The 14522-nt window shown below is 34.4% G+C and overlaps 1 protein-coding gene across 1 annotated transcript in view; it reads right to left on the bottom strand.

Annotated features, from left to right (window-relative positions):
* The window catches only part of PCDH11X (protocadherin 11 X-linked), a 386026-nt gene that overhangs the window by 88420 nt on the left and 283084 nt on the right, over positions 1 to 14522 (bottom strand). The window contains exon 5 of the mRNA XM_057304193.1: positions 5597 to 5677. Within this exon, the coding sequence (XP_057160176.1) occupies positions 5597 to 5677 (81 nt within the window). The remainder of the gene's footprint in view (positions 1 to 5596; positions 5678 to 14522) is intronic.

The following is a 14522-nucleotide window of genomic DNA, read 5'->3' as shown; positions in this document are numbered from 1 at the left end:
CCTGTTTAAAAAATCAATTTCTTCCTGTTTCAGTCTTGGTAGTTTATAGGTTTCCAGGAAGGCCTCCATCTCTTCCAGATTGCTTAATTTATTGGCATAAATCTGTTGATAAAGTTTCTAATAATCCTTCCAATTTCATTGGTGTTGGTTGTGACCTCTCCCTTTTCATTCATAATTTTATTAATTTGGGTCCTTTAGAGATAAGTCTTGGATAAGTCTTGCCAGTGGATTGTCAATTTTGTTTATTCTTTGAAAGAACCAGCTTCTAGTTCTGTTGATCTGCTCTACTGTACTCCTGGTTTCTAATTCATTGATTTCTGCTCTAATCTTGATCAACTGCTCTCTCGTGCATGAATTAGGCCTGTTCCTCTCTTGCTGTTCCAGCTTCTTGAGGTGGGAATATAAAAACTGCATTTTAGATTTTTCTATTCTTTTGAGTGAGGCTTGGATGGCTATGTATTTTCCCCTTAGGACTGCCTTTGCAGTGTCCCATAGGTTTTGGACTGTTGTGTTTTCATTCTCGTTGGTCTCCATCAATTGTTTAAAATGATTTTTGATTTCCTCATTTATTGAATCATTCTTGAGCAGGATGGTTATTAGTCTCCAAATGTTTGAGTTGCTTCCACTCCCCAGTGCAGGTGGCTACTGCTTCCCAGCACCCGAATCTTCCGATATCTGTGTGCAGATTCATGGATCCCGCTTCATATCTCAATACTCAGTGCTGGAGATGTTCATTTGTAGAGGTCCAGATGTATCTTCCTGCATCTCAGGCTGATTCCGTGGGTGTTCAGGATGTTCTGGTAGCTATCCAACTTGACTCAGGGGACCAGATGAAAAAGGGGACCCCTACTCCTCCGCAATCTTTACCTCATTCACAGCATTTTGAAGTTCAGTCTGATTTGATCTCATTTCTGCCCTTAGAGTTTCTATATTGTCACTAATGCTTTTTTCAAACTTATCTATTAACTTTATGACTGCTATCTTCAATTCTGTCTCTCACTCTTACTTATATTTATGTTGATTATCTCTATGGCAGAGAACACTGCCTCTGATTCTTTGTGTGAGTTCCTCCTTCTTGTCATTCTGTCTAGAGAATGATGGGTGTACAATGAGCAGAGTCCAACATTTCAACCACAACCCAATCAAGAGGTACCCTAGCAAAATCCGGAGTGGTCAGAAGTCACACAGGAAAACAAAGCTAAAATGAAATACAAAAATAAAATAAAAAAAAAAGGGTTGGGGGAGGAGTAGAGGGACTATAATCTCTATGTGGAAAAAGCAAGGTGTTCCACCTCTTCTTGGGTTAATTTTTGTCTTTGTATTAGAAGACACTACATCCCATAATTGCAAGGAAAGCAATATATATAGATATAGATAAATAGATGATAGATAGATAGATAGATAGATAGATAGATGATAGATAGATAGATAAAATTGAAGAGAATGAAAAAAGGGATAAAATGAAGCACATATCTGTTAAAAATTAGATGTGAAAAAATGCAAGTTAAAAATAACTATGAAATATAAGTTGGTATAATAAGCATCTAGTTGAAATGAGAAAAAGGTAAAAGAAAAAAAACACAAAGCAGAAGAAAAAGAAAAAAAAGAAAAGGAGAATTTTATCTACAAAATAAATGAGTTGTGAGGCAATACCTGGAGCTCAATGTACTATTTTCCCCTGGTGTTGGAATTTTAGAGTCTTGTGGAATCCATAGGCTTGTCATCCACCTGTTCTTCCAGGCTGTTTTCTGGGGGAGGGGCCTGATGTGCTGCTTCTCAGGTATCCTTGCCTGGGCAGAGTTGCCCCACCCCCTGTCAGGGAAATGGACTCAGTGGAAACTGGTCCTCTGCGTGGCTTTTGTTCCATGGAGGCTTTCTGCCCCTCTTCAGAGGATCAGAACAAAAATGGCTGTGTCCAAACCTCTGGCCCAGAGCAGAAAGATCACAGTCTTTTCTCTTTAGTGAAACCTGTGGGATAAACATTTCATTCTATATGCAATGAAAACCGCAGCCTCCCAAGGTATGGACCCAATGCAACTCTCTCAGAGGTAGTTCCAGGAGCCTGAGAGTGCCATTGTCCTTTGTGACTCTAAAACCTTGAGCTGCCACAGGCTCTCACATACACTCAAAGCTCCTGGATCATGTCTGGGTGCTACCCTAATGTCCTTTCTGGGCCGCTACAGCCCTGTGAGTTTTTACCTGGTCACAGGCACAGTTTCCAGGCTTTTTCAGGCTGCTTAGGAAAAGAGCAATTACTGACCAGCTGGCTTGTGGTTTATGGCGATCTGAGCTGAGTCTGTACCTGGGCTCGCTCACCATAACCTGCTTCACTGCTCCACTGCTCGAGCACTCTATGGTTCAGTCACCCCCGTTTGCTCTGTGGCTCTTCAGATATAAGACCACAATGCCCTACCTGGAATTCTGCTTTTTATTTCCAGAACCGCTTTCAGAGAAGGATGTCTCTCACTAGAGCAGATTTCTAAGAGTTCTGAGGTTGCACTCTGGTGCTCTATCGTGTTCCAACAACCAGCTTATGGAGGCTCCCTCCCCCTTCTGTTTATCTTCAAATACCTCCCCACAGGTTCATGACTCCGCACATCCTACCTTGCAAAATGCAGTTGCTTTTCTGCTTGTAGAGATCCAGATCTATATCCTTACATCTCAGGCTGATTTTGTGGGTGTTTAACGGTTTGATAGATATCCATCTAAATTCAGGGGACTAGTTGAAACAGGGTCCCCTACTCCTCCGCCATTTTGCCTCCTCTGTCTATTCTGCCCATTTTTTAACTGGATTATTTGTTTTCTGGATCTTGAGTTTGATAAGTTCTTTATAGATTTTGGATACTAACCCTTTATTAGATATGTTATTTTCAAATATCTTTTCCCATTCTGAAAATTGCCTTTTAGTTTTATTGATTGTTTCCTTTGCTGTGCAGAAACTTTTTATCTTGATGAAGTTCCAATAGTTTATTTTTGCTTTGGGTTCCCTTGCCTCAGGAGATGTATCTAGTAAGAAGTTGCTAAGGCTGATGTCAAAGAGGTTAATGCCTGTGTTCTCCTCTAGGATTTTAATGGCTTCCTGTCTCCCATTTAGGTCTTTCATCCGTTTTGAATTTATTTTTGTGTATGGTTTAATAAAATAGTCCAGTTTCATTCTTCTGCATGTTCCTGTCCAGTTTTCCCAGTAGCATTTGTTGAAGAGACTGTCTTTTTACCATTGAATATTCTTTCCTTGATTATTGCTTTTTAAATATTGCAAATAAATATCTTGTTAAATGAGATACTTCATAAAGAATCATAAAAGCTTACTCATAACACAAATATTTTCTTCAAACTTTATAAAGACAAGCACAATGTTTGTCAAAAATAATGTTGAAAAGTCCCTATCTGTATCAATTACATAATAATACTATACAATTTAATCCTATACTTTATGACATATTTCAATTTTTAATTGAAGTCTCAGAGTGTAAGGATACTCAAGGCTTTCAGATACTTAGAAGGCTTACCTACCTAAAACAGCCTTAAGCAAAAAGCACCACCTATATAAGGAATGATTGTGTCTCTAAAAAGATTTTAAGTTCCACATGAAATCATCAGTAATTGGCCAGAAATTAGCAAATTAGCACAGTTAATTACATTGCATTGCATTTAGTAGAATACAATAAAAAATAATTGCTTTATATATATATATATATATATATATACACATTGCTGAGAGAGCATCTTCTTTTTTTTTTTTTTGAGAGAGCATCTTCTTATTCATAGATAAAGAGTGTTACATAGTAATGTCTAATTCCCTCTGACTTCTGGTTATCTGTGTCACACCCTATATCATGCTGGTTGATCAGATTTTTGGAACTTAAAGTACATTTTTAAAAATTGTGTACTTTTCCTCAAAACTGTTTTTCTGAAAATTGCAATAGATTCTTTTTTTTAACTTCCTGAAAACACTTTCTAATAATGCAGAACAATTATATATAGCAAATGCCTTCAAAATTTAAAAGACTGCAATAGATTCTTCATTGAGGGTATAAATATAGATCATATTACCTATACTCCACATCCTTATCAATTTTCTTGAGACTGAAACAGAAATGCAAGGCTTGAAAATCAGTTTGAAATTTGATAAAAGTTCACTAAGTCAGACTTGAGTAATTTAAAACTTGCAGTAATTTGGACAGTACCCAGCTTTTAATGTTCCTTTATTTGATCAATCAATTTTTTCCCACAGCGAATATATTAACTCTGTAACTCTTTCCCAAGAACATAAATTAACTTGGCAAAATATTGTAGAATGTTATTTTTTACAGAACACATGAATTTCATAATTTCAGAAGCACACATGAAATAATAAATAATAAACAAATGTTATTTTCTTTTCATTACGATGGGGATAGAAGCAGAAAAATGTTCACTTTAGCCCAGAAGGCTGACCTACATAGTTTTGGTAAGGATTAAGTAAGTGCAGGGTGATACCTTCTTAAAGGGTCTTATGACGGTCCATATATCTCATTAATAGTTAATATTGGACTGAATGATAAACACCAGAGAAATTTTGGAAAAGTAGTTTTATGAGTAGATATTTGAAGAAGACATTTATGATCTAATACTCCCTGCATGTCCCCTCCCACTCAAGCATTATGCATATAGCCACTAGCTTCATACAGCAAAAGTTCAGCTCTTTCTGCCTGTGGGTCCTGTCCCTGTGCTACTTGAATAAGCTTACTAAGTTGCATTGTAAAAAGTCTCAAGAATTCTTTCTTGACTGTAATGCTCAATGATTCTGCAACAATTACATTGTTTGTTTGTTTTTAACATTGTACTTAAGCATTATTTTTCTACATTTTCTAAATTTATATGTTTGTAAAAAATGAAAGGCATATGAAAATAACTGGGAAGTGTTCAATTTTTGGTTATTAATTTGGCACCCCAAGGGTCAGATTCAGAACCTTTACTTTATTAAAAACAATAAGTTAACCAGTGACAAAATAACAAATAGTGTAAAAATATTTAGATATTGGTCTGCTCACTCCATTTTTGAAGCCCCCTTAAGGGTCTCTATTTAACAAAAAAGTGGGATTGGATTTGTTAGTCAAATTTTGAGTTGTTATGATTGAAATGAGTAGAAGTGTTTTTTCTTTTTTTTTTTTTTAAAGTACCTTATAACTTAATTTAAAAAAATCAAACTGGCTTCCACCTGAACTGATTTAAGTGAGGTTTCACTAAAATTTGCCTAATTGGCATACAAACAAATTTCTCTATATTAAATCATACTATAAAAGAGCAGTTGTCATTTCTTAATCCATAATTTCAGAAGTAGACTTAAAAATCAATGGTATAGGCAATCATTTAGAAGATACTTTTTGAGGAATGTTTGTACCTTATTCAACAGATAAATTAACTCCACTATTATTAGCAAACAACATTAGGAAGAAACATGTATTTACTGTCATATTTTTACACTAGAGTCTGGCACCATCTAAAGAGACTTCATGGAACACACATTGAGAAACACAACTTAGGAATATTTCTTATACATTCATAAAAATCAAATTAAAGGGGATAGAAAAATATCAAGTGTTTCCTTTCATACCTGTGGTTGGGGATGAATCCAGATCTCCACAGTTGTTGACTCTTTCATTGGGGTGTGAGATCCTATAACCTCCTTCATTGGCTTTAGAAGGAGAAAAAAAAATACAAGTTATTTTTTCAGTGGTTTGTTAAAAGTGAAAAATGTAGTGCATTGCACACATGCATGAAATATGGGTAAGTAAAATAGTGCCTGGGTAAATCTCTGTTCACATCGTAGTCATTGAGGAGTTGTAATATGACAGGCAAAACTCTAGGCACTAGGAATAGAAAGAGAAAAAAAAAAACTTTCTCATGGAGCTTAAATTTCACTGTTACTTTTAAACTCATTAAACATGTGAATGGAAATATAGAGGACAATTTAAAATATTTAAATAGATGAAATTTTAGCTGGAGAGATTTTCACTCCAGTGCTGTTATAACTCAATGTTTTCAACAGCTTGTATTTATGAATTCACCATGGTCTGAAATTAAAACCTATCCTGTTTGCCAGCACATCACAAATTTGCTGCCTAACATAAAGATATATTTAATAAGTGACAAGAAATTTCTGAACACAGATACTAACCTACCAACCCAGAATAATTATCAAGGTCTTGAAAAGATAATGTTTTTATCCATTGAATATTCTTCAGGACATAGAGAGAGTATGTTCTCTGTTTTTAAAATAATGAATGCATACTATACACATTTTCTGTATATTTGGTTTTAGTATATGGGGTAAAGGATTTGGTAAAAAGTAATGATTTGATCTATGAAAGAGAAAGATTTTTCAAGAAGATGAGAAAACTCAATGAATGTTGATAGCTTTCATGCTATAATAGCAGAGTTGAATAGTGTAACTGAGATTTTATGTCATACTTTCAGAACTTCGTACTGTTGTTTGGTGCTACAAATTACAGTGATGCAAGTATTACTTAACAGTGTTTTGAAGGAGAGCAGATTTTGTCACCCCAAAATGTGTCTCTTTGACATAAAGATTATTTCAGGCTGATCATTTTTAAGAAAAAGCAGACATAAAAAAGCTCTGAAAACTGAGTAGTTACCCTTTCATAAGAAACACTATATTTATAAGGGAAATATCCTTTTGTAAAGATGTTTCCTTCTCTGTACCTGCAAGAGAAGGGTGACCAAATTTTTAGCAACTCATCAATGGAGAAGGCAACAAAATTAAACCTGCATAACAGATTATTTACTTGTTTACTGTGCTCTTCCTGGTAACCTTCCTTAACTGTTTCACCCACACCCCAATATATTTTGTCTTTAGCTGAAGATGGATTTAGGGTAATGTCTTGGGCCACTTCAGAAAGTTACTCAGTTTTTCTGGGTATCCTCCATGTATACAGGAAGCGTACATGTTATTAAAATTCTGTTTGTTTTTCTCCTGTTAATCTGTCTTTTACTACAGGAGGTCTCAGCTGAGAACCTACAAGGGTAGAGGGAAAATTATTTTTCCTCCCCCACAGTTTCAAGCATCCCACACATATCACCTTAATGTGACTATTTATTTATTTATATTACTTGTGCATGACCATCATGTCAAATAAAGAAAAGAAGAGACAATCAGACTTGGAACATATACTTTTAAGGCCCAGTTGAGCAAGAATTATTTTGTTATCAAATTAAATGGCAGATCAGTTTTGTTACACAATGACACTATGGTTATGACAAAAAGAATACAATACACACTAATATTATCAGACTGATCACTCATCACAATATTCCAACTCACAGGAAAGCAACAGTCAAAAGAATTAAAGATTAAAATGGAGCATCTCATCACAGCAAAATTTCTTCACAAAATTAAAAAAAAAAGAAAAAAGAAAAAAGGAAAATTAAACTGTGACCAAAGTAAGTTTCTGGAAGTCTCATTTGTTAGCCAAGCAGAGAAAAACACTAATGGTGAGCTAATTAAGTTGTGTTTGTTTACAACAGCCAAATCGATTTATCTGGAGAAAGTAAACTTAAGACTGTTAGCTTTTCAAGAAGTACAGTTACTCAAAAAGTTGAGAACATTAAAAACAACATCAGTACTGAATTTTAAAAAGTAAAGGTAGGTAATTTAAGCGGTCTTTCTTATCTTCTTAAGGAGTTAACGTGTTACCAACAATGTTTGGTTGTTATTTACTTGGGGAAGCAATGCCAAGTTTGAAGTGACTGAAGAATTAACCTCTATCAATGAATAGTCTTTGTGGAACAGAACAGGCAAAAATACTTCCAATGAAACTGAGAAAACAATAATTCAGTAAAACTTGAAGCAGGATCTGCTAAGAAGTGTTATAACTAATGGTGAGTAAGATATATGTGGCACAGAAAAAAGTTTATTTGTGCAAATTTATAAGGCTTGGGAAAATATAAGGCATCCAAAGCCTATAGGTATTTATTGTATTACACATCAGGAGGTACTTCATAGAAAATGTTTGTCTATCATGTGTAGGGTCAATGTAAGTTTCATTTACTGTTGTTAATGGAACCATTTTTATTCTGTGAAATTTTGTTAAAAACACAATTTGAGTATCCTGACTTACCCTACCACACAAGCTGTTGGATGGTTTGGCAGTGGCAAAGTTTTACTGAGTTTTTTGTTTTTTTGTTTTTGTTTTTGTTTTGAGCTCAAAGCCAACACTGAAATTTTGCCAAATGAGAAGCACCTGTGACCACTATTATAAAACACTGAATTACTTTGAAAAATATTTTTTGCTGCAAACTTGATGTCTTTTAATAAGTCTAGCTAAAACAATAAGATAATACAGTGCTTATATGCAAGACTTATACTGCAGTAAAGTCATTTTGATGACAACTGAAATTGTTTGAACAAGTAATGTCAAGTTATGTTATATACACCAGCATTGTAGAACAAATATGAAATTGAGGAGCTTTTACTTAACCTTCAATTAGAAATTATTAATCTTTGGGATGCCTGGGTGGCTCAGTCAGTTAAGTGTCTGCCTTCAGTTCAGGTCATGATCCCAAGGTCCCTGCATCGAGTCCTGTATCAGGCTCCTTGCTCAGCAGGGAGTCTGCTTCTCCCTCTGCCTGCCACTCCTCCTGCTTGTGCTCTCTCTCTCTCTGACAAATAAATAAATAAAATCTTAAAAAATTATTAATTTTCAATGTAATGGCATGCTAAATGGAAAGTATGAAGAAAAGAATCTAATAGAATACTCTACATGCCTTCTAAGAAATAGATATGTTGAAATAAAAATACATGCTTATGGATTGATATCAGTATTTGGCAGTAACTATCTATATGGAAACACATTTCCAGATACACAAGCCCATTTATCTCATTAGGAGGTCTATATTACATAACAAATTATACATAATTGACATTCAAATATCATCAATTGAAATTTTGTGGAAATTTGTTTTCTCATGTAATACAAATATCTATTCTGGCCCTTTACAGAAAAAGTTTGCTGACCCCCGATCTAGGGGAAAAGGAAAGACAGACTAATAACTGTGATTAATGGACAAGTCTATAAAATAATTCTAGTAGATGTTAGATGCAGAGAGTGAAGAAGAGTTTTGTTGTTGGTTGCATAAAAAGCAATATGTCCCAAGGCAGGAAACCCCAGGATGTAGTTAGTATGACTGGAATGTCATAGAGATATAGCTGCATTGTGGGACAAATGTGTAAGAAAGTGAATTAATCACATACTCTTGATGGACTTGCAAAGTTCGCTGGTGATTTTATAGCCATACGGTAAGCAAAGTAGAAACACTCAAATGTGTTTGAGCCAAGTATTGGGTGCTACAGGACCTTCTAAGAAGATTTGTGCTAAAATCTCAGATTTAAATTTTTAAACTGAGTCTCTTAGAGTTGCATTTCCCATGCACATTTTAAACATCTGGTTTAAACATTTTCTGTCAGTTGTGAGCAGTGTTATGTCTGTCTGATCTGCCCTCAAATGTATAATGCCATATTCAAATGCGCACTGAATTAAGTAAAGATGGTATTTTATTTTTTTAATTTTTTTATTTTTTGTGTTCACAGATCTTTTTATTTTATTTTATTTTTTCTTTTCATTCTTTAAAAAAAATTTTTTATTATGTTATGTTAGTCACCATACAGTACATCCTTAGTTTTTGATGTAGTGTTCCATGATTCATTATTTGCATATAATACCCAGTGCACCATGCAATATGTGCCCTCCTTAATACCCATCACCGGACTATCCCAATCCCTCACCCCCTTCCCCTCTGAAGCCCTCAGTTTGTTTCCCAGAGTCCATAGTCTCTCGTGGTTCATTCCCCCTTCTGTTTACACCCCTTCATTCTTCCCTTCCTTCTCCTACCAATCTCCCTGCTATTTCTTATGTTCCATAAATGAGCGAAACCATATGATAATTGTCTTTCTCTGCTTGACTTATTTCACTTAGCATACTCTCCTCCAGTCCCATCCATGTTGCAGCAAATGTTGGGTAATCGTTCTCTCTGATGGCTGAGTAATATTCCATTGTATATATGGACCACATATTCTTAATCCAGTCATCTGTTGAAGGGCATCTCGGCTCCTTCCATGATTTAGCTATTGTGGACAAAGCTGCTATGAACATTGGGGTGCATATGGCCCTTCTCTTCACTATGTCTGTACCTTTGGGGTAAATACCCAGTGGTGCAATTGCTGGATCATAGGGTAGCCCTATTTTTAACTTTTTCAGGAACATCCAAAATGTTTATAGCTATGTGGATATATCTGGTCCATTTAAATTTGGCAACTAAACATCTTTACTGTATAATACATTTCAATATTCAAATATTAGGAAAGTTCATTGAATTTTGTTTTGCACAAAAATGACAACTTAAGAGTAAAATAATACTCCCATTCCGGGGTGCCTGAGTAGCGCAGTCGTTAAAGCGTCTGCCTTCGGCTCAGGGCGTGATCCCAGCATACCAGGATCGAGTCCCACATCGGGCTCCTCCACTATGAGCCTGCTTCTTCCTCTCCCACTCCCCCTGCTGTGTTCCCTCTCTCGCTGGCTGTCTCTCTGTCACTCTGTCACATAAATAAATAAAATCTTTAAAAAATAAATAAATAAATAATAATAATACTCCCATCCCTGACAATGTTTTCCCATTACTCCTCCCCCTCCACCAAATCCCAGAGTTATAAAACTAATAATGAGGAAATCATCTAATAAAATAGCTGTAGTATAAAGAACTGCTGAGGATTAACTACAATGCAAATAGAAGAAATGGCAATTCTAGGAAATATTAGTGCTCAAATACATTTATGCTTGACTTTTTTTTTAATTTTTAAATTTAAATTCAATTTAGTTAACATATGCTGTATTATTAGTTTCAGAGGTAGAGTGTACTTATTCATCTGTTGCATATAATACCCAGTGCTCATTACTTCAAGTGCCCTCCTTAGTGCTCATCACCCATTTAGTCCATCCCCCCAACCACCTCCCCTCCAAAACCCCTGTTTGTTTCCTTTAGTCAAGAGTCTCTTATGGTTTGCCTCCTTCTCTGTTCTCATCTTATTTTATTTTTTTCCCTCCCTTCCCCTATGTTCATCTGTTTTTGCTTCTTAAGTTCCATATATGCTTGAAATCATATGGTATTTGTCTTTCTTTGACTGACATTTCATTTAGTATAATACCCTCTAGTTCCATCCACGTTGCTGCAAGTGGCAAGATTTTACTCTTTTTGATATGCTTGACTTCTTAAAAAAAATGAAATATAGTTCATTGATGATACCTCAGAAATAAAATGCACATCTGCATTTCTGTTTCCTTACATGCACCACATACTGAACCAAACTGTATTTTCCCTTTTTTTTCTTCTTTTGGAATCAGATGTCAAGCTGTCAAGAAAAGGGTAAGGTGCTTTATAATTACTCTTTACAGATTTATGTCTCGTTTTAACCCAGTTCATATTAAGACAGTGCTCAAATAGTGAAAAGTGAGAAATACATCTTACCACTAATCTTAAAGAGTTTTGAGAAGTGTCACTGGCATTTTTGCTTATAATAAAATAAAAATAATACTTCTAAGATAAGCATGGATAGATATCGAATCCTATTATTCCTGAGTCAAATATTGCTAGTTGATAGTTTAGACATTGGAAGGGAATTTGATGTAGTTTAAAATGTATTCAATCCTTTAATCAATAATACATTATTTCACCAGTGATGACTTGTTGGCCTAAAGAAATAGACATATATGAAAAAAGGTGTTCATTTATATTATTTCACCTTTCAGAATCCAGTAATTTCATGGCTTAAAAATTGTCTATATTCTGTTTGAATGATTTTATTTATGAATGTGAGAAGAGACTGGCTCATAAGGAGCATTAATTCAAAGTAAATGCCCCAAATTCTATGAAATCTCCTTCAATTTTTTTGTTTGAGGCAAGAAGTAAGGAAATTTTCAGCCAAATTTCCATTCACAGAAATATGAATTATAGCTCAAAATATGTACAGTGATATATCTTTTGTGATAAATGGGAACATATTTTCAACTTCCAAAATATTTAGCCTTTTAGGAAAATAATAAGAAACTGTTACAGATGATGTAAGAAAAAAGTAAAATTTACTTCCCAAAATATAACTGCCTTGGGAAAAAAAAAGCAACATAATGTCATTGAAACTTCTAAATTGGCAGGACCTTCTAACTGTTCTCAAATATTTTCCTGACTGTATCACACACAGAATCTGAGCTTAATGACAATGTGTTAACTGCATTGCTTAACTTGACTAATGCTGAAACTACTGGATGAGGTTAACTCAGACTGATTCAGTGATCATTTTAAGGATAAATGTGAGTTATATCCTTTATTCTCTCACTTGGAACTTTTATTGTCACTCAAACCTAATGGTGAGAAAATCATAGAATAAGATCATGATACTTCTGACCACAGTCTCAATATTACATTATTGTCTCAAAATACGGCAAAAAGTGAATCTAGAAGAAATTCATTGTATTCAGCAATTACATTTCTTTCTCAAATGTAACATGTTTTCTACTAGAAATATTAAGTATGCTTCCATTTTCACAGTAATCATTCACACCCCAGGAATGTCAGATATTGCAGGAATGTGACATTCTAAATTGTCACAGTCATCACTTAATTGCAGCTGCCAAAGACTACAAGTGAGTTTAATTGACAGATTATTTTTATTTTATTGCCATATAGTTGACATATTGACATGTTAGGGGGAAAAAAGATCTTTTCAAAGCATCATATGAAACATTTTTTTTTAGATTTTATTTATTTATTTGACAGAGATAGAGACAGCCAGTGAGAGAGGGAACACAAGCAGGGGGAGTGGGAGAGGAAGAAGCAGGCTCATAGCAGAGGAGCCTGATGTGGGGCTCGATCCCACAACGCCAGGATCACGCCCTGAGCCGAAGGCAGACGCTTAACCGCTGTGCCACCCAGGCGCCCCCATGTGAAACATTTTTTGGAGAGTCCTATTTGATACTTACCAAAATTACATGTGCCTAAAGACATATAAGTATGTTGGTAGTCCTTCTAATGAGTACTTTTATAAAAATAACGTCATTCTCAATTACTTCCTTGTAAGAAATCAAAATTCTTACTATGGAAATAATATCCATCAAAACTATGGAAAAGTTCACAAATATGAAGTATAATTTGATGCTTATTTTTGACCACTATATACTTAGTTAAAGGATTGCACATTAAAAGTCTTGGGGAAAAAACCCTTTAATTTTTATAATAAATTACAAGGCACATATTTCAATTACAATGAATACACTCCAGAGATTTCCTGAAATAGGAAAAACCCTTAGTTGATTCTTACTCTCCTTAATGTTTCTTAAGGTCCTTCTGTCAAGCAGGTGTGATAATACTAAGGAGGAAAGATAGGTTTAAAAGAGATTAAAATCTACTCAGCAATGTGGTGCACAGCAGAAAGGCAGGGCCTTGGAATCTGCACCTGTCTCTACATATTACTTGTTTTATGAACTCTGCCAAGTTAAAGATGACTCTCAGTTTCACCATCTGTGAAATGAATATAAAATAAAAGCCTCTTAGAACCATTGTATCATACTGAGTTATTATGGTAAAGTGCCTGACACTTTATAATTATTCTCTTCACTTGAAATACTATGGATGTATCTTCCTTAATAACATGAAGTGGAAGCCATTCAGAGCCATCCACTACATGGTCCCCCCCACCTCCATATTTTTGAAACTATAAATTCCAATTACTTACAAAAAGCGTTTGTATATCTGAAAAATAAAAATTACCAACTGTTGCAATAAATAGCACAATAATATGATGGTTGAGGGTGGAGGGAATATGGAAGGCAGACATTAATTATTCTTTACTTTTACAATTCTTACATAACCTCTAATTAAGAGAAACCTCTTTCAATTATACATAAACTCCTTTAGTTACATAAAAATAAATTATTTGTGAATTTAGTTGGCATATATATATATAAACCAAAAACTGTTGGTTTATAAAAGTGGAGAATTACTGATATCATCAAAATTTGAGAACCAATATTAATAATTTTTATGAATGCATAAAGATAAATGAAATAGATTTAAAGCCAAGTAACTATTGGAAGTTTTAAAATGAATTGACCAATTAAATGTTATAGAATGCATCTAAATTTGCTTACAAATAAGTGGGTTTTTTTGGATGAAGGCAAGAAGGAGAAGGGTTGGATCAAATAAATTTAAACATAGAATTTGATATTCAGTATTCATTTATAATTTTCAAATATTCTTAAAAGAATTTTCTAAAAGTATTATACAGATTACATGCTTGAAGAAATATGACAAATTTAACATTTCCTAAATTATACAGAGTAAAGTGTTCCCATATAAACTAACAAACTGAATGTAAACCATGTTTTTTTGGAGATAAGATCATGCCAGAAAATACACAATTTACTTAACATTTCCTGTTCACAGGATAATTGGGTCACATTTGTTAGAATTAAAGG

This window comes from Ursus arctos, chromosome X (assembly GCF_023065955.2).
Source record: "Ursus arctos isolate Adak ecotype North America chromosome X, UrsArc2.0, whole genome shotgun sequence".
Classification (NCBI taxonomy): Eukaryota; Metazoa; Chordata; class Mammalia; order Carnivora; family Ursidae; genus Ursus; species Ursus arctos.
This window is presented reverse-complemented; position numbering and strand designations above follow the sequence as displayed.